We start from the raw sequence: 21,678 nt of genomic DNA on the forward strand, positions 1-21,678 counted from the left end.
CATGGTCGAAACGTGCTTATAATTCCCTAAATGACTTGAACAGGCACAAAACTTTCATGGGGTGGTTGTGGTTGATTATTATAATGGTGGCAAAATATAAGTTGCTGGGTGAAGCATAGGGTCCGGGCCCCACACACACCAAATTAGTCTGTCAGCATTTGAAGATGTACGGAAACACACACTTGCCTATTGTGTAGGCCGAGATACAAAAGTTTCCGGCACAAGTTCACTAACTAGACGAGTTTCGACTTCATCAGGTTTAAGACCGCTACCATGGTCACACAGGATTTTGTGTGCTGTAGGTAAAATATTGCACTGCTATTTACAGATGGGCTGTCATGCAGATAAACTGTCATATCATACTTTTACTGTTCTCTTATCAGTGACTGCAACAGCCAATGCACTCGCTCTGTCTGCTGATAAACGCGGCACAATGCTCAGTCCTGTTGCATATTGTTGCAAAACAATATGGCTCTGGATGTAATATTCAATTCACTGCTGGTGAGGAAAGAGGTGAGGAAGCACAAGCACTAGTCTGGCTTCATAGTAAGCATGCAACTTATTGATTAATGAGTTAATCTAAAGTTGATTGATCTTATCGATCGACTAATGATTAATTGATAAGCGACTATTTTTTAAAAAAATTCTGAGTTTTCTCTTGTTTCAAAAGGACCAATTGTCTTTCCATAACATAAAGGGCAAAATTTTCCATATGCTGAATTAAAAAAATAAGCACATCCTTATATTTGAATATTTTTTGTGTCAGTAGTGTTAAATACTACAAATAGTATTTAACGATAAAAAAAAAATGGTTTTCTCAGATTATTAAATTTAGACAGACCTAAAATCAACACTGCTTATTGGCTTCATGTCTTGTTCTGTCAGGTTGCAATTTATTTATACCCTCCACTTTTCTGTCACATCTTCGCATTCATAGCACATCAGTCGGTTTTGGTGGAGAAGTCGACTCTGCCTCGTCATGCAGCTCGACTGCTATTAAGATTAAACTTAACAAACTTGTTGAGTGTTTATATTTCAAAACAGAACCACATTAAGTGCACTTTGCATTCCAAACTGAACTCTGGTTGGACTGTTTCCCGTTCTTGTATGGCATCGCCATCTTTGTTTCTGTATCAACTGGCTCCGGTTAAGGATGACCAGCAGTGGCCTCTGCTGGAAGACAGCCAAACTACAACACTGAAAGAATGTTTAAGCAGGCATCATTGGTTAATTTAATAAACCATTAATCAACAATTAATTGTAAATCAATTAATTGTTTGCATACCTACTTCATAGTTCTGTTAGTTTCATGCTAAGATTGAGGAGTGGTGTGATCAGGGGCATATACAGTGAGCCTGTGCTGCTAAACAGTATCATTTTAGTTTATGTATCATTAAAACCCATAACCCCTTCATAAATTGGTTAAAATTCAAAAGAAGACATTGTTCTTGTTTGTGATCATTCCTTTTAGAAGGAATGAACACATCCTGCTTCCGTCCTGCAGAAGCAGTGAGCAGGTGTTCCTCTCTGAGTGATAACCGCAGCAGGGGTAGCTATAAAAGCTGCCTAAATTAAACACTCTTAGCTCTAATGGCACAAATATGTTTACTGCTTTTTGTTTACCACTTTGTCAATATTTCTCCTGTGCTGTGTTAATAGTACCATCTGCATACACTTGCATAACGCCTTTCTGGATTTCTTTCCCCATCGGAGCTAGGACTGATGAAAGAGGGTAGAACCAGAGGGGATGCTCAGAGTTCCTGTAAAGTCAGCACATGGCACACACTCACACACACACACACACTGAGAGACTCAACTCAGAGGTCACTGTCAGCCTAAAGGCAAAAGCAGAGCAGTCACTCAAGACACAAAGACGAAGTGTCTGCCTGTGCACACGTACATTCTTGTATATGCGTGACCTGGTTTGTCACTGTGGTGTTTTCAGCAGCTATGATTATGTGACAGGGATTGCTCCTTTTTCTCTAGCAGGTTACACACACACAAAATGCACGGCTGACTGAGCACATAAATGCGTCCACACAGAGAGTCTTTGGTCCTCTGTGGACAGAATGAAGCAGACGTCTACTGGCCCTCCGGCACAGTTGGTATTCACACTTCCCCTGATAGCAGATACGGGCTCAATCATGGAGCCCAAAAGGCAGTATATTAAGGAAAGTGGCATTTTCCTGTTTTGTTATAGATGGATAGATAGATATTGACAAAAAGATGAACGTAAAAGAGGCTTTTTCAGAGGCTTAGAAGTAGTGTAGCAACAAGAGATTTACTGGCAGACCCCAAAAGCCATTTATGGTGGTGTTGCATCAGTCCAAAGGAAAGCTCACAAACCAAAAAATGCAATGTGTACTGCTTTGATTTATGTCACTGAGGAAAATGTAAAACTTGAGCTCATCTGGGTATTGATTCTGAGCAGGACTAAAAAAACGAAGAAAAAAACAGGGAACTGGATTCAGTCCATGGCTACTCTGTTACTGCTTTGGTCGGAGAATCTGTGCCTTCTAACCAGATGAATGTGGTTCCTCAAAGCCAAGTGACTTTTGGATGTAAAAACTAAAAAATAGACTGCCCTTGGCCTTGAAGTAGCCCATGAATCATACATCTTATGGTCAAATTTACTCTAGCAAGTTCCCTCTTTATTCTTTTGAGTTGGAATAGAGATAAATACACTGAAGCTGAGCTAGAAATCCTGACTTCACATTGAGTGACACTTTATAAGATGGTCAACTGATCAGAAAGAAAGGGGCTCGACCAAAACTCCTTTGTCTTGACAACATGTGGGCAATTGCTTGATACAAATACGTTTTTGATGGTGAATCATTCAGGCAAGACAACGCTGCCAACCTGGAGGGATGAATCAATCTTGTGTCTGCACATTACAGGCAAAGAACTGATTTTAATTTGAATCTTGGGGCACTTTGGTACCAGTAGCCTGTCACAAAAATGGCTCCCATTTCTTTTGGTTGTTACTATAACAACCACCACAGATAGCAAGCAGAAAGCAACATCAAGGTGACTGCCAAAGAGCTATTGTCTGAAAACTTGACAAACAGTAGAAGGACATTATATCTCTCTGGTCTTGTGGATTTGTTGCAATTTTTTAAGGACAGGGACTTTGCATAACTTTTATCTGATGGAAATAGTTTTTAGGCAGGAGAGAGCAGCAATAGTTTTAACTCTTTTTTTACAATGTCCTTAAATCATGCATACTTTTAGAATTTCAGTATTGCTTATTAGATCAGCACAATGTAGTGTGTTATTGTTCACTGACATGCCTTAATATACACCCTCCCCTGAGTCAATATTTTGTATGTTGAATATTGTCTGTAAACATTTAAATTTAAATTTTGGCATATTTTATTTGGTCTGGACTTTGACTGCACCATTCTCACAGATTCATAGGTTTTGATCTGAATTGCTCCATTTCAGAATTACTCTATATTTTACAACCATTATTTCCCTCTTTGGTTGCTGTTTTAATGGTTAAATTCAGTATTTATTTGGCATTACATCTAGCTCTTTTTATGTTGTCCAAAAATTTTATTTTTTTCTTTTCTGACCAGAGCACCTTTTTTTCCTCTATCTTTGCTGTGTACTCTATATTGGCTGGTAACAAACTGCAGATGTGTCACCACATAACTTTCTTCTCCTCTGTCCTCCTTTAAGACCAGAATTAGGTAGTGTACGTCATAATTCCTATGACGTACATATGAATTATGTTATTTTTATTATCTTCACATGCGTAGAACAAGTCTTGCTGCAGTACGTTCTGCACATGTGCTTTCACACCTGCGTAGTACTTCACACCTTGGTGGTGTGTGTTCCCAGAAATGTTCATTTTGAGACCTGGTTTCGTAAAGTGCCGATGTGAGAGACTCCGATCACTGAACAAGTATAAATACACGGCTGTTACAACACAAAGTTACAATTCCACTAAAGAACAACTGTGTAAAAGGGGTATTAATAGGTAATATTTGCACTGGGTTTTATTTAGGAGCATCACAATAGAATGCATATGCAAATGGATTGCATATGCTTAGATTTTTATGGGCAAAAAAGATCCCAATAAAAAGAATGCAGGTTGTGTTGTTATCTGGCCAGTTGTGATAAAACTAAAAGGGATGCAAATGTTTTTTTTTAATAAAATACTGAATTCTTCAAACTTAGAGTTGATCAGGCTGTTCTGCCTTGAAGATGGTTACAGACTGTTTCTGTTGAAAGAGATGGTAACATATTGCTCACTCTTGTGCTCTCCCCCAACGGACAGAGCTAATTTATACCACACATGCACACATCATTCCTCTAAAGAGCACATTAGCAGGAGAAATAATGATACCAGGGGACGGGTCACACACTGTGTGTTTTCATGTTCATCTGAATGTGTGGGCTTGATTATACACTTGAGTAATTAGTGGAAATTCTGATTGCTCAACAGTTTCTTTTCTCCTGAACATATCTCTACAACACCTGTTAAATACTTTACAACATGGCTACAGATTATATAGATGGGACATTTTTTTAACTAACCGCCCTTGATTGGATTAAGATATTGATTAAGATCAAGCTCATCCATTTGCTATGGACATTTAATCCTTAAAAGGATGCAGAGGAACAGATCGCCAGTCCATCACAGCACTGAGATTAAATCAGTGCTAGAAATGTCTTTTCAAAGATGTGGCCGAGTTAGCGTGCTCCCATGTTGTCTTACAGTATGTTTGTCCTGCAGTCACACGTGTGGGAGGTGTTTGAGGGGTTGTGTTGGTTGTGACATTCTATTATTATGTGTGTTACTGTAATTGTGCCTGGAGGACGAAGTGGTTTAGTACTATTTTATACTTTAGTACACTCAAAAAAGGCTGACAAATCTCAGCAACTTCTAAGAGAAAGAGTAGATAATGGCTGAGGAGGAAAAGGCGAGAGTCATTTCAGACCAATTAAGCTTAAGTTTCTTGCTCTTTGCGTTTCCTTTTGTCCTTTTCCATTTGTTTCAAGGAGATATTTATGGAGACACATCTTCTATAGTCCTCCTGAGAGGGAAAAAATGAAAGCCACTTCTTTTCTACCATAAAGTTATATCTGTCTGTGTAAAAAGGCAAGTGAGTCTGTTTGCATGTTTTTTTCATTAGAAGGTCGATGTGAAGCTCGCATGGGAGACTTATGACACATTGCATATGTGCAACAGGAAATCCACGCGAATTTAGAATAGATTCAAGTTGAAGTATTAATGACAGAGATTTAGGAAGACAAAATAGTATCCCAAGGAAAAGGATGGATCTTTTGACTGTAATGTATGCGAGGACAAAGGTTTTGGTCTTTACATTTTCACATGGATCCTGGCAGTAGGGATGCACCGAGGTGGAAATCTGGTGAATTAGTGAGCTGAGTTACTGAAATAAATGGGCTTTTCAATCCTTTTTTAAGTGAAATGAATGGGGTTGTATATCATGCATACCCACTTAAAAGATATATTCAGCTTAAGAAGCTTTTAGTATCAAAAGCTTAAGTCAAAATTCCACCTTGGAAACTTTTTCCAGATACCAGTGTAGTTTTCTTGGACTCTTATTAACCCAGTGGTTTCCCTTCATTTAAGTCAAAAAGATAAACAGGGTATAAATTTACTGAGAGAAAGGTAATGATACTTCTCATTTACCAGGATCTTTAAATGGAACATTAAAAGCATTCCAGGTGTGAAACATTTTATGCTCAAACTAATAAAAAAAACACAACACTTTGGATCACAAACAGGTTGTATTTATTTTTAATTAAAACACGATAAACTACAAACAAAAAATTAACAGCTTCTTGATTAAAAAGTGAGGTGCTGCTGCAGCTGTTGTGTGGTTAAAGCTTCCCTCACATTTTATGGGTTAAATATCCAAGTGTTGCAAATGTCATCTGACTATAAATTGATTATAAGACTTTTCACTATGTAAATCCTGTCAGATCATAACAGATTTTTTTCAGTTGTAATCACCACTGGGCCTGTCACTAACTTTTAGAGAAACAGGAAGGGATAAACTAGAGAACATGGATGAAATCACCTATTCATGTGTAACTGACTCATGTTGAAGAGAATCAATGAAAGTTTTAACATAAAGTGGTTGCTAACTGCTACTACAGAAAAAAAAACAGACCAACATGCCATAAGTTGAAAAATAAGTAAAACCTCTAAAAGCTTTTGGAATGAAACAATTTTCAAGGTTGATATGTCACTTCAAGCATTTAAGCTGAAATTTGAAAGCTTCAGGTCTGTAGCAAGAACATGAAAGAATGAATTTGATATTTATTATTTTTTACGTTTGAGTATTTTTTTTTTCCCAATATGTCTGTTTTGGTCGTTTTTATATTTAGATTGTCAAAACTGTCTCATAAAAAACTACAAATGGATTTATTTATAGTCATGCAGAACTTCTGAAGCATTGGGGAAACTGTATATGAATGCGAACTGCACCAGCCAAAAGTTTGATCTAATCTACACATTAATTTTTGATGAAGTAACTGCAGCAAAGGTTTTGGCTATTTGTGAATATTCTCCTATTCCTTCCTGCTCTGTTTTCATTCTCATTAGCTTCCAGGTACCGTAATTCTGACTTCACTAATATTTTCGGTGTTATTCAGACAAGTATTTTATAAATAATCTTGTAATGATATTTTAAGCGATAGTTATTTGAAAGTAGTTTTCCCCTCACTGTTCTGTGATACATGCCTGAAGCGTGTTTTACCGCTAAATGTAGAAACATAACAGCAGAAAGCTGGCCGATCCAGGCATATGGCTCATTAAACCACATATTTGCTGAAAGCGCATATTGCAACAGATGGCATTGTGTAAACATAAGCAAGCCATTTAAGACAAGAAGAACATCTGGAGATGTTCTGTCTTTGGATTGTAGCCTCTAAGACATATTTTGTGGTAACTCTCCATGATCACATTACGTTATTTAATTTCTTTCCTCTGTGCTGGAAATGAGTCCAAATTACAGAACATCTAACAGCTAAAGGCTACTGGTTTATGTGTGCATATATACTTTGCTTATAATTATATTCATAAGTTTATGAGAGCTTTACATGGATTGATAGTTTTGTTTATCTGTTTCTAATAATGAGCTCTTCACAGCAGCTTATAGAGTGCTTGTTAATTCAGTTCACATTTGGTGTTTTGTAGATGTAAGAGTGATTTTGTGTATTCTCATTGCAAACAGGAACTAAACTGATGTTTACAACAGGAAATTCTGTAATAATAACAGGGTCTCTCTTTGTGTGTGTGTATATTCAAGAAGTTGTTAAGCTTAAGATGTTTGAGAAATCACCATATCCTTTGTTATTTTCCTCGCACACTATAATGAAAGTAAAGTTTCTTTACTATATACAGTCATTTGAAAACAAAAGACATCCCATAAAAGCCTTTGATTTTATGGGATATTTGTACATAGGGATATATTTAACATCAATATTAACAATACTGAAAGCAATAAAACTAAAACGAAGAACTTTTAAGACATTTTCTGTTATGTAACTTCAAAAGATTCAATTTCTGGTGAGATTTTCACATTTATTTCCACTTAAAGTAGCTAAAATCACTCATAGGCATAACATATGATGTATGATTAGAACACCTTTGGAACAATATGACTCAGGATTTTGAAGGAAGTTTGCCTGTTTAAACCTCAGACATTTAGTCTGATGGAGTAAGGGTGAACACCACTGTGTGATCCAAAGAACTGTCTGAGGCCTTCAGGATGGCGATTGTAGCAGCTAACGTGTCTGCTAGGAGATTAAAAGATGTCTCAAAAGAATTCAAAATCATTCCTTTCACCATACGAAAAATAATCTGCAAGTGGAGAACATTCATAGCAACTGCCAACTAGTCCAGGTCTGACTGTTCAAGCAAATTCATCCACAGCACAAAGACTGAGCTGACTGAAATATATAGACTGTATTTATAAAAGTGTTAACTGTGCTGTGGTTTTAATTAAAATTGTCTTAAACAGAAAAAGAAAAAAACTCCCACCCTGTAAAGTGGAGCAAATTTTAAAACCTCTGGTTTACTTTCATTATGGCTTTCACCCAGGCTGACAGGGTGGCTTTTCTGAAATACAATGCAGTGGACGGAGCGCACCACTACCAAACCCGTTCTATTATACACGCTGCCCAATGGCAGAGCAGGATTAAACTATGCCGATCATGCCGATCATGCTGCCCCATTTGATGCCCATGCATACAATATCCAACATTTTTTTACTCTGATTACTGTGAGCTGACTACTTGTAGGCTGGGCAAACCTGAAGTTTGGAAGTGTGTTCACTTCTTCCCAGCTTCGAGTCTCACTCAAGCAGTGGATACAGAACCATGAATGTGCAAGGGGCCTAAAATCTCCAGGGTGTAGAAGTCATTCTTTCTTTCATACCTCATTCTTTAGGTTATGGTGTCAGTTGACACATTCTACCGTCTAACTCTGAAAGTCTTTTGTCTTTACTGATTGGCCTTCCCATGACAGAACTGGCTTTTTTGCCTTTTCATTTGTTTGTTTTTTTACATGTGGTGATATGAACACCAAAGGCTTTTGTTGAACTGGAAAGTAAGACATATTTTTCTGTTTGTTAAAACATTTAAATTTGTTTTGTACTATGACTCATTATCACTTTGTAAGGCATTCTGTTTGTTTTATCATATTCTTCTAGTGTGGGAAAGCAACAACAGTGTGTCATTTACAAAAACTCATATCAAGGCTCCATTACTTTCTGAGAACACAACTGTCAGATATGCAGTAAGTGCAACGTATAAGAGAATGAAGTATTCTTGGAAATGATCTTGGAAATAAGCTTGGCTCATCTTTTTTTGCTCCCTTCTTCCTGGAAGAATCATTTAATCTCAGTTGGTTTGTATATGGAACACTCATCCATCTTCAAGTCTTTCCAAAGATTCTCTCCAGAAGCGTCCAGATTCGGTTCTGGATGTGGTGTACCATGATTCTCAACGAAGTTGCTTAAATCAATTGTTGATTTTTTATATGTTCTTTGGTTGACCAAATTGGGAGTTTATTATTGTCTTTAAACAGAGAGTATTTTTAAGTGAAACCATATAGAGTCTTAGTGTTGGTGTGGTGGTTTTTGTCTTGGACTTTTGCCATTCAGACAATTTTTGCCAATTCTTTTTCTTATGGTGAAGGCATGACCTGTGATCTTAACTGAGGCAAGTGAGATCTACAGTTCTTTGGATGTTGTTGTGTGGGTTTTTGGTGACCTCTTGGATGAATCATAGCTGTGCTCTTGGCATAATTTTGGTCAACCCACTGTTTCATGTTTTCACCATTTGTGGATAACTGCCCTCACTGTGGTTCACTGGAGTCCCAAAGCTTAAGAAAGGACTTTGTAGCACTTTCTGGACTTTGTAGCACTTTCTCATGTGTTCCTGAATTTCTTTGGATCTCGGCATGACATCACTATACTTCACTTTAGCAAATGCTAAATGGCCTGTACTTCACTCTACATTCAGTCATTCACACATTCACTCACACATTTACACTCTGTCATATGGGTTCTATTTAAGTGATGTCTTGATTGAGAACAGGTGTGTCTATAATCAGGCCATGGTGAGAAACTGAACTCAGGTGTGTAAAACCAGTTATGTTTTAGAAGGGAGGATGGCAATCACTTTTTTCACACACGGCCATGTAAAGTAGATTTTTTTTTCACTCTTAGTAATAAACATCTTCATTTAAAAACACTTATTTTCTGTTTACTTGTGTTGTCTTCGACTAATATTTAAATTGGCTTGATGTTCTGAAACCCTTAAGTGTGACAAACATGCAATAAAAATAAGAATAAAAAGTCAGGAAGAGTACAAACACTTTTTCACACCTCTGTACATTCTTTGATTGCCTGTCACTTTACTGCAAGTCCACCTAAATTTTCCAAATGAGGGATAATAAAACTTATATTTATTTTATTCTATACTGCAGCTCTTGAAAAAAATGTTCTCTTCTAGGCCCAGTTGAGATTTAGTGGTGAAGTACAAAGAGTCAACTGTGGCAGTGTGTGTTAGGGCTACTGGGAACAGATTAACTGATGCTAAGGAAGCATATGCACTGGAACTTGTTTGGTGAAAAAACAACAACCCTGGGAGGTTTTTCCTTCCCTTCAGCCACGTTTCTTGCACACTAAGTGGCTAAATTTGAGCTGTAGCCCGCCTTCTTACATAAATATCTGTTAGTAATGAACATGCAACAAAGTATATTATGAATGTACTTCGACAATTTCACTTTAACTCTGCTTTGGCTCTTTAGAAATTTTGCCATTAAATATGATTCATATATATATGACTCATCAAATGTTGCCCCAAGATATGAATGCTACATAAATCCATGTCCTTAGGTACTCAGGAAGGATGCCATGAGGCATCCAGCCATTTTCTTGCAAGCTATTTTCATACAGTTATTTTTACTCCATTGATCAGTATTCAAAAGAAGGGTGTCTTGAAGCTTGAAGAACCGATTTTTATGCAATAAAAGCCTATGGTGTTAAGTGGACAACTGCATCTGGCTTTGATACTAATACATCTCCTCTTGAGCTAGTTAATACGCATTTAATAGTCCAATAAGTTAATAAAGATAAGTTCTAGAATCTCCTCCAGGCCTAAAATGCAGCATTTTAGTGCTCCTCCCCCTTTATATTTTTTCTTACAATAAACTCCACAAAGGAAGTCTTTCATATGGAGATTTATTGAGTTCAAGAAACGTGGGAAAACTGAATATTGAGACAGAGAAGTTTCTTAAGCTGCATGAAATGGTCAGGTTCATTCTGACATGAGGAAAACTAATATTTAAAAAAGTCTTGAGACCCAAGGCTGTAGGCCCTGTTGTTTAAAGTTAAAGAAATGAAAGGTGCTGTCATCTTAAGAATAGTTTTTGTAAATCAAGCCAGTGCATAATCAAAGATTGCCATTTTACTTTAGCATACAAGATTGAAAGTAGCTCTATAACTCCATGTTTCATGGTTGCTTACTTGTACAAAGTAGTTATTTTTCTTTTATTTTTGTATCTCATTGTATCTCTTTAAATGAGATGGATCCAAAACTTCACACATTATGGGAACAGTGATCCAAAGGAGTAGATGTTGTTGTATAATTATTGTGTTTTATTGTTGGACATATAATATAGTTCTTGGGTTGCAGTAAAGCTTTTTGAAGAAGTGTTGTTAATTCCAAAACAGTAAATGTCAGAAAACAAAATCAGCACAACTTGACAGCTGCTTATTTTTGCTAAAATAAAGAAAAACAGCATTCTTTGCAGGAGACAGTATAATAGTGCTGATCGGTTCTGTCCAATTTACCCAGGGAATCCAGTGGAGCATATCTGCTCTTTAATATTGCTCTCATATAGCTCTAATCCTGTAATGTTCATGTTTCCTCAGCAAAAGCCAAACAGAGTTTATTTTTCCAATATCCAGCATCACTCAAAAAGAGGAGTGGGGGATGGGGATTCAATAGAAAATGCTACATACATCTGATTTGCTATCTCAGTGAAACAAAAGGCAGAAACGTAATTAAACAGCGACTCGGGCCATGCCATTTCAGATTAGTTTTATTTAAGCTTCGTCACTGTTTTATGGCCAGAATCAACAGCAGAAGTATAAAATGTCTGACATTTCAGAATTGTGTTTATATTAAATTCAGAAAACACCAACATACACGGAGTTTTGAAAGGAAAACTGTATTTAGTTTGCCTCTGTTCATGTCTATGAAGATAATAAACCAAAAGGTGTCATCCCATCAAATGACTCAAATAAAAAATTTTATTTTGTTGTTAAACATTTGTGCGTTTTTACAAATGTTCATTGTTTGTGGTTTATGATATAGTGTACAGTTTTCAGGACTGAATTAGCAAAATACTTAAATGTGTGAGAAAAGTGAATATAAGGCAGCTGATAAAATATCTGAAACTTGTCAGGGAGATGACATTACATTTGGAATGCCAAACTCGGCTCTCAGTTCATAACAACATGGCCAATGAAAACACAGAGAGATGGAGGAAGTAAGGGGAAAGTATGAGTGAAGTAGCTTGGATATTTAACAGATCAACACTTCTGTTATGACCCTTCTGTGCTCCTGTAGTTTACCGCAATGGCAAATGACTACTTGTGGCAAAACAGAAAAATCTTGGCCTCTCTGGCGTATGTAGTAAATCTGTTACTATTCATCTTCAACTATTTTTCATGGTGGACAGGCTTTTGTCATTCAACACATTGATCCCAACAAATGTATTATGGAAATGCTTGATATTGTTGAGTCATTCAGTGATTGTGAAAGTGTTCTTCTCCATGTGATTAGTCTTTTTTTTTTTGTAAAAGAGGTTTAACTCCGCTGTTATTCTAAAACACTCAAACCTTATCAGGCCATTACAGTTAGTTCAGCACTTTGCTGAGGTCCAACAAGTCATTTCAAGTGAATCCTACTGTACATCTGTGCTGTGTGGAGGGGACATTAATGTAAAGATAAACAGACTACAGCTGCAGTTTAACACTCATTTGGCTCAGAACCAGTGAAAACAACAACTGCAATTAAGGCAGACAGCTAAATATTCCAGAGGATTGTTAGATGGGACAGTTATTGATTTAACGTAATTATTGGACATCAGAAGACACTATGTACTGACAGAGAATGTTAAGAAAAGTGATTTTTTTTTTGTTTTTGTATAATTGGACATTGAAAATTCCCCAAATTCATTGAATACATAAATAATGTACCGAAAACAAGAAAAAAAATAAAGAAATAATACAAGAAAGCATTTTGTTATGTGATAATCTCTCAAACAACAACTGCAGTCACCTCGGTTGTCCCAGCATAAGTTATCTGTTCTGTTTCTTTAGTTCCTTTCTTTCACGTTTGGCATGTTTCTGTCCTAAAACCCAAGATCCCAAGTTTTGCATAATAATGGATTAAATATGAGAGACTGTTGTTGGTGGGTCAGGGGAAAAAATCCTTGAGCTTCACTTTTTTATTTCCGCAGAGCTCAACCATGTTTCTTGCATAGATTATCTTCTATGCAAGTGCTCACAGAGTGCTCACTCTTCCCTTTTTTCTGTGTTGTCAATATGCAGGCGCATGTCCATTTGACATTTTACCATTTAAAAAAAGCTTTTTTTTCCCAAGTGAAAAAATCCATTCTCTTATTTCCTTGCAAGATATCCAGGTGGTGACATTATAGACACTACACTGGGATCCATATATGGAAGTGTTTCCTGTCTAAAAGTTATTTTTTCTTTTTGTGTCTGACAAGTGTGCTTGTCTGTTATGAGATCTAATTAAAAGTGTGTTTAAATTTTGTTTATGCTTCATCTTTTAAAGATTTGGGTTTTTCTGGTTCTAAAATACAATATAATAACTGCAAGTTTCTGAATTTATTGAGATAAATAAATAAGTAGATGAATCAAATTAGACTGTCTTATAGTGAGAAAAGTACTAAAAGACAATCTAAATTTAACAGAATTGCTTGAAATTGATTTCTCTGTTCTTTTTAACTGCTAGTTATCTTCCTTCGTGGTGCTGAATTTCTATGGATTGCTCCAGATTTGGTCAGAGCTTTCTGTTCCTCCAAAACATACACACAAGACCATAAAACACAAATTTACACAAGCAGGGAGCTGTGCAATTTAGCATTCACAAGTCACTAAATGCCAAGGTTACCACATCAATACACAATTGATTTTTTTTGCACTCTTCTTGTAAGTCTGCTTTCAAGGCGATGCAACAAAAAGCCTGCTCTTCCTCATGTTCATCCTTCAACAACTGGAAGTAGGGTCTCTTTTTAATCCTGGTGAATAACCAGGTTCTTAAAAGATTTTGTTGGTCCTAAATGTTCAGTTTAACTCCTGATATTGTCTTTCAGCTGCTGTGATGGCATCAATCTCATATCACATAATGCGCTTTCAGCAGCAGCCATCATACTTCATTATTCTGTCATTTTGCTTTAAGATTTTAGTAACTTTTGAAGTTCTTTGTTTTTATTTCTTTCTTTAAATTCATCTTTCTGTTTTTTTTTTCCTTTTTGGCTGTGTTCTTTCATAGGTTCTCCCATGCCCTCCCCCTCCTGCCCATCACCTGTCATTGACCAATCACATCCACAGTCTAATCCACATGACAACCCGCTGTTAGCCGACGCTATTGAGCCAGAGTCAGACGAAGAAGAGGAGGAGGAGGAAGAAGAGGCGTATGCAGCTCGGTTGTACCTACCTGTAACACATGGTAAAGGGACTTTCAGGGTTCATTTTATTATTTTTTTACTAACCTTAACCTTAGCTGATGACTAGTGAAGTCAGTAGTTCTCATTTCAATTTGATGGAGGGTTAGAACATGAAAAACTTAAGGTCATGTTGTCCTCAAGCCTGCTTTACTAACGTGACATCTTATGCTGTGATTTAGACTGAAATTAGTCTGATTATTGTAATCCCAGTGCTCTGGTTGAAGAAGCTCTTTATGACATATAAAATCACAGACCATCCATGTTCTGGATGGTACACAGTGGTCTTTAGAACATGGGATCACAGAACCAAAGAGTATTAGCCTATAACATGACTGCTTTCACCTGAGCAGTGTGCAGATGTCGTGTTTAAGGCATCCTCCCTATGTTTCACTGAGCTCTGTGTTTTGATCCCCATGCAGGCAGTGTTATGCAACAAGTGCTTCAGATACAAGTAATGCTTTTGTGGACCATTATCAACACTTTATTGTTTGCGCCCATAAACTGGGCTGGTGCTGTCGCTGCTTTGTATTGTGTGTCACACTCATTCCTCAATCCCATTTTAACGGTTGCATCTCATGCGTTGCGGCCCTGTGACTATTAACTCCTAAAGTGGTTCAAGGGGATAATGGATGATCTTCCAATATATGTGGGAACATTTTATCTGATGTCGAGGCAAAAAAATGTAGAGATGCACCAATCCACTTTTGTCATTTCTGATACTGATACAAATATCTGAAGTTTAGCATCGGCCAATACCGATCTGATACAGAAAACCAGTGCTGATTTGGCTTAAACACAGATGTAAATGTACTGAATTACAAATTTATTTGATAACTCTGCACCTTTACAGCACATTAGAATACACAAAAAACGTGGTCAAACATGTAAAAGGGTTAGGGTTAGGGCACAGCTTTAATTTGTTCAGTCAAATAAGCTTCAAAAGTGGCAAAAATGACTTGAGAACCACTGTTCTGGTGTTAATAGGTTGTGAACTTACTGGGAGCTTTGCACAGTCTTCACAGTGGGATAGTAGTGTTTACCAACTTGGAATGGTTCCATTCAGAGCTCTGAATTTCAGTACACTTAAGTGCCGTTTCTTTTAAAAAGTGATAAGTACCAGATGTTGAGCTGTATTGGCCGGTCAGTAAGCCGGGGTCTGTCCATTTTCCAGTAAAGATTTGGATAAGAAGCAGACTTTGATAGGCTGAAAACCATGAGTACCACAATTAGTCAGATACAATTAGGAGAAGGGGCATCAAAGGGAGAAAAAGGATGAAAAAGACAGCTGAATGGAGTGATGGGGGTAGAGAGACAGACAGACGTCTGCTCATATATACATTGCCGTCTAAACACAATCAGAAACAGCTCTGAAGTCGGATCCTGAAATGCCTAAAAGGCTGTGCACATATGTATGTTTGTGAGTATGTGTGTGGTCCTCTTTTCCCAAAGTAGTCCCAGCTTGACCTAACCAACCAATGTTCAGCCAACCTTCTAAAATATCTCTCTCACCACTTCCTGCTCTATCTAGACATGCTTTTTTTCTTTTATTTGTCTATATTACTGCGCGCTCCTTCTTAAACTTGTTTTTCTTTGCACCACTGATTTTGTGGAAAGTCAAGCAAAGTAAAAAAAATGCCTCTGGCTTATAAGTTCTTGCTTACAAAGAGAAAGGAAAAGAGAGAGAATAAGAGGAACTGAGACTGTGGGAACATCCAAGAAAATCCAGTAATACAGTTACTGCTTGTTTATTGAGTGACCATGTAGCAGAAAAACATAGAACAATAGAGGTTGCCAAGTTCTTTATGTTTATATTTAGTCATTTTCAAGAAAAAAGATGGTGAATTCAAATGTTTCATCTACAAAAGTAAATCTACAGTTAACAGGCAGCATATAATTCTGATCTTTGCTGTGACATATGTTGTTGTTAAAGTAGATTTCTGTTTAGTATTTACACAAGATGTTGGAGGACGCAGCCATGGCTGCAGCTTTTGTACTGCAGAATAAAGCTTCTCTTTTGTGGCATTTCAGAGTGCCCATTAATTTCATTTTTGCTTACTTCATTTTGTTCAGATATCCACAATACACAGCATTAACTGTGTAAGTAAAGTAAATAATGTCAGGAAAAAACATAAAATAATTCAGTTTAATTCAATACAGTCAATTTAGACTCTTTAGACTCTTTTCTTTCAAATATACATACGGCAATCCAAAATAGTGCAATATAATCCACTCCATAGCAGTCAAAATTTTATTTAAGGTGTAAATAATTAGTGGATGATAAAAAAAACAAACACATTTAATAATACATGGTGTGCATGTCAGGCCTGGTGGTCAAAAATGTATCAGATGAGAAGTATATCTAAAGTATATTGTAGTTGTCAAATCAAGAAAAAGAGACATGCAACATTTTAATTCTGACTGTAATTGGATGTTTTAATTGCTTTTTAAAAATATTTCATATTGATTAATTCAGTTGTGATTTTATAATAATCTCTATGCTATGTCATAACTAGATATATATCCATCTGAATGCTGTGGTTGATTTGAAGGTCTCTGCTTTTGCGACAGTTTAACTGCATGTTAGTGCGTTTTAAGTAAGTTTAAATCTAGTTACATGGATTCCAGTTAATTTTATTTCGCCTTGTTCTGCCAATGGCATATAAGGCCAATCCAATTATAAGCCAAACTAAAATAGTCATACAGATTCAGATCCAATAGATGCAGTCCAGATCAAAGAGTTTCTAACATACTTTGCTTTAATAGGATGCAGTAAAAAGTAACATCTCCATAAATTAATAGTAGATACTTTTGAGTGTTTACTAAACTAAGAACTTAAGAAAATAAAATTTTGCCTACTCGTGAACAAATGTGTTCTTCTAGTTTACATCCAGAGGTGACATGTGCTGTAAGAGATTCAAGAAATCGTGTTGTGATTCCTTTCTTCTGATACCCGCAGACAAGTTGTCTCAGCTTTAGAGAGTGAAAAGACGCCAAAAATCATCCACTGTCCAGCCTGCAGATGCCTCAATAGACGCCAAGTCAATCAACTGGGAGCGGAAAAAGCAGCATAAAAAAGACAAGTTTCTTTGCCAGCGGCAGGATGACGCCAGGGTTTATTGACATCGTCTATAGTGAAAGCAGTAGGCATGTCCGACCACGGCATAGAGAGAAACATGAATTACACTTAGTGCTTTTTACTTTGAGACCAAGCAGGCAATTCTCCTCAACACCAGAACTAATCAATGAGCCACTAAATGAAAGGGAGGAAGGCGGAAAAAAAAAAAAAACTACATATTTCTCAACACCATTTCTCATCAATTATGGTTCAGGAAATGAAGGAGGAAGGGATTCAGAAATTAACCGTTTTGTTTACCATGTCCAGAGCTAAAAGACAAGAGTAGAGCTGGGTCAAATTGAAAAAAAGAAGCACGTCGAAGATGAGAAGAGACTAAACGGAGGGATAAGATAAGACTCAATCATTGATCAAGCTAATGAATGTCAGGCTAGTCGTCGGGTTTTGCCTCTCAACAACACACACACGTAAACACACACAGAGGACATGAGCAGAAGCACGCAGTTCACGTCTGAGGCTGATTGCAGAATGGAGTCACTTAAGTAAATCAAAATGTTGTGGCAGGCTCCATACAAAGAGGCTGGGAGACACAGAGAGAGCCAGACAAAGAGAGATACAGCGGAAGGGAGTTAAAGGGTAGCAGGGCGAACACAAAGAGGGAGTGTGTGTGCGTGTGTGGTTGTGTGTGTAACAGCTAATGCATTATGCTACAAGATAGAGATTAAGAAATATTACAAAATATTATGCAGAAGGTAGATTGGGGTTTAAGTTCTGTGCCTTGTGAATATTTTCATCTCATTGTTCTCCTGATGTACTGTATTACACACTGCAGCGGAACCGATGAGATTTGGATTGCTTGTTATACATATTTAATTAAGAATATGTATTTAAACCAAAATTCTCATAAACTTAATGAAAACATATTTAACTGATGTTCAGACACACACAAGCTGACGTCTTTGGGGACATAATGTTCTTCCTGGGCCTCCATCCACAACGTTCTGTTAATTAATACTTACTATCTACCTTTCATACTGCACTTCTCACTTATTCTCCTCCTTTCCACTGATTTCTTATCCATCATTTGTTCCTTTTAGTCTTAACTCTAAAAATATTTTTACATTGATACCCAACAGTGAAACATCCCAACCCAATGGTAAAACCTTATCCATTTTTAAATACAGTGCTACATTTTGCAATTTGAATAAACTTTGCCCCTTGCCCAGTGACAGCTGAAGCCAACAGCCAAAATAATTAGATGTATATTTTAAAGGTCTCAATTTTTTACTTATTAAAGCAATTAGGGAATCTAATTTAAACAGGTGAAATCATACATAACAGTTTATTTTTGTTAAATTACATTTTTGCTTCCAGTGCTACATAATTCAAACTTTTTCTGCATTTCATTAAATAAACTCTAACATCTGATTGGTGCTCAGCAACTCAGCTGTAGACCAATCACATTTTCTACTGTAGTGTTAGCTCAGCTGGGTGATTTTGATTTGTAAGGCAGAGATAAAATGACTTAATTACTATGAAGTGAAATGAAAATATTTATGAATTATATTTATTATTTTTAAGTTATCTAAGCATTTAAATTATATATATATATATATATAATTTTTTTTTTTGAAGATGAAGCTAGATTTATTTATTTAATGCATATGTCACAAGGTTGTTTTTAATTTACATAAGTAAATCTCAAACATAGGACTTAGAAATTATATAATTGTCACACATTTGGCTTTCCATACAATTGTTTATAGTTTAGGTTACAGCTTGTGTGATGTGTTAGATTTAAGCTCCATATATGCATTAAAGTTAGGGCACAACATCAACAACAACAGTTACTACAACAAAGACTAAGGAGAAAAATTGCATGGATTTCTTAAAATAACTTCAATAATAGGCCTGGATTTTACAAACAGATCTATTTAAAAAATATATACTATATATGTTGTCTATAATTTGATGGGCCCGCCTCTACCATCAGTGGTCACAAAAAAAGTGTTCACACATACAGTTTCTGTTCTCTTGTTTTGCATTGAATACTATAAGTGAGGGTATCAACATTTTTAAGATAATTAAATTTAAATTTAGATTTATAGTTATTTAATTTGAAATAATAATAATAATAATAATAAAAACTCAGAGAAGCTTCATAAATTTTGTGAAGGAGAGTATGGAGATTTGGAGAAAGTCCCAAAAAATAGTGAACAAAACAATGATGAAAAACAACTTGTGGAAGTTTTTTTGTTAGTAAACAAAACTGCGATTTTTCATTAGGAGGAGCTCTACTTGAAAAAGGAGTAAAACTACTTTTTCTGAAAGTCAAAAATAAGCAGAAAACTATAAACTTTAAATTTATACGGTTGTAATTCAGCCTCAAGCGACATAATGTACATCATCTTGCTGCTTCTGCATTTTGCACAGCGTTTTGGTCATAAAATAGATCCAAATGGTGTGGGACGTTTCCTCCCCAACGTTTTCTATCTGCTGACAACCGAGGATTGTGGAATTTTTTTTCTGCATTCTACTGACGGTCCTCTGTTAAGAAATATACTTTTATGACTCCCGTAAATCTCATCTACCTGGTGGAGGTCTTTATAGATGGCTCGTCTTCAGCTGGTCCGTACAGGCTCAGAGCTAAAATAAATGAAAACAGGCCATTATGAAGTCCTCTGAAAACATTAAGAAATACATAAGTGGATGATTTAAAGAAAATATGGCAAGTATTTACCTTAATCAATGTGAAAGCTTTACTAAGAAAAATAATATAGCAATATAAATAAACTGAACATTTGCAAAAATGTCATGTAGGTATGATTTTATTAAATTCTTTTTCAATCCCAAACGATTGTGCACCGTCTTGGTTCACTTGGTTCACTTTCCTACTCATCTCCCATGTCAAATAAACACACTGATAGGCTTTCATGCAGTAAAATAAAACACAAAATGAAGCCCAGATACATGTGTTGGCCCCCTTTGCTCTCGGTAATCTAAAAACTGGTTGCAGAACATTTGGCAACGCTGGAAGCCTCTAAAGATCTCATAACTGCCTGCACTTCAGCAACATGTGTCATCTGTTACTCACTTAGGCCGATTTGATTTTGGGAGTCCTGGCAGGGGAGAAAAGGAAACATGAGCAAGACATTGCGTCAAAAAAGAAATCCTTGTTGCTGAGAAGAGAAAAATAAATAAATAGCAAACACAAAGGGAGACCCAGAGGCTTAGCAGAGCACAACCTTCCCTATTAATGACCTGGCTGGTTGGAGCGAATTTAAGAACTGGTTGAGTGAAAAAGAGGGTACAGAGAGCTGACTTGGCAGGAGAAAATGAAGTTGAGAATGATAGTAAAGAGCGTTGGAGACGGGAGGGAGAGCAGATGAGGGGTCAGTGTGCCGGTGCCACAATAAGAAAATAGAAACGGTGGACTAATGAGAGATTGTGAAAAGACTGCAGCTGCTAGAACTAAAGAGGTGAGTGGAGCAGAAGAGAGGAAACGAAACAAGAGGTCAGCTGAAGAGGCTAGTTGGAGCGGATAGAAGGGCATGAAGAAAGATGGAGATATCATCAATTACACACAAACTGAGGCCTGACGTTTTATCCCTCCTTCTCTTCTCTGTTTGCTTTGTCACAGACACTGTGCTATTAATATTACAGTGTCCTCTGAACTCATTTCTATTTTCACACAACTGTTTGTATAAGCACTATAGATTTACAGAGGCACAGTGCAAAACGTCTTCAAACACAGCCAAGCATTTTGTTTATTCTTTATATTTTTTGAGTGAAATCCAGCTTCCTTTTAAGAAGGCTGGGACTTTTAAGCCATTTAACATCGACCCGTATTAATCATTCAACATAAAATACAGAGAAAACAAACACTGAAGCATTGTCTTCTTTGTGCATATATTTCTTTTTTTATCCACCTGAATAAATCAAGGTGAACTATTTGACACTCCAGATAATGTAGCCTTTTCAAGCAACATGATAATTACATATTCAACATCTTTTTTCAGCCAAAAGGGGAAAAGGGATTTTGGAGAGTGTTGAGTATTACAGATCTCCATCCATGTGAGGACCAGAGGAAAAAAGCAGCTCAGGTGCTTGTTAGTCATGATTCCGTAGCCAAGCAAGACCAAACAGAGGTGTTTGTTGGGACTATTTTAATTCTGCTGTGGGACTGTATCCTTATTCATCTGGTGTGTTTGGTGATTTTTGGTTGAGTTCCTTTAATGGTCCCTTATCCTGAACTGTTGAATTTTAGTGCAGATGTTGTTTTTTTTCCATTTCATTAAAAAGAAAATCCCTGCAAGAGAAAAGTTGAAAACTAATTTCAGTAAATTAGTCACTT

General features: G+C 36.6%; 1 protein-coding gene across 11 annotated transcripts in view; it reads left to right on the top strand.

Annotated features, from left to right (window-relative positions):
* Positions 1–21,678, top strand: part of tenm3 (teneurin transmembrane protein 3) — a 287,657-nt gene that overhangs the window by 122,360 nt on the left and 143,619 nt on the right. For 8 of the 11 annotated variants that reach the window (XM_028017268.1, XM_028017271.1, XM_028017270.1 and 5 more), the window contains one exon: positions 14,077–14,253. The exons of the other annotated variants lie outside the window; for them this stretch is intronic. In XM_028017268.1, coding sequence (XP_027873069.1) covers positions 14,077–14,253 — 177 coding nt within the window. The remainder of the gene's footprint in view (positions 1–14,076; positions 14,254–21,678) is intronic. 11 annotated transcript variants of the gene reach the window in all.

Source organism: Xiphophorus couchianus, chromosome 5 (assembly GCF_001444195.1).
Source record: "Xiphophorus couchianus chromosome 5, X_couchianus-1.0, whole genome shotgun sequence".
Lineage (NCBI taxonomy): Eukaryota > Metazoa > Chordata > Actinopteri > Cyprinodontiformes > Poeciliidae > Xiphophorus > Xiphophorus couchianus.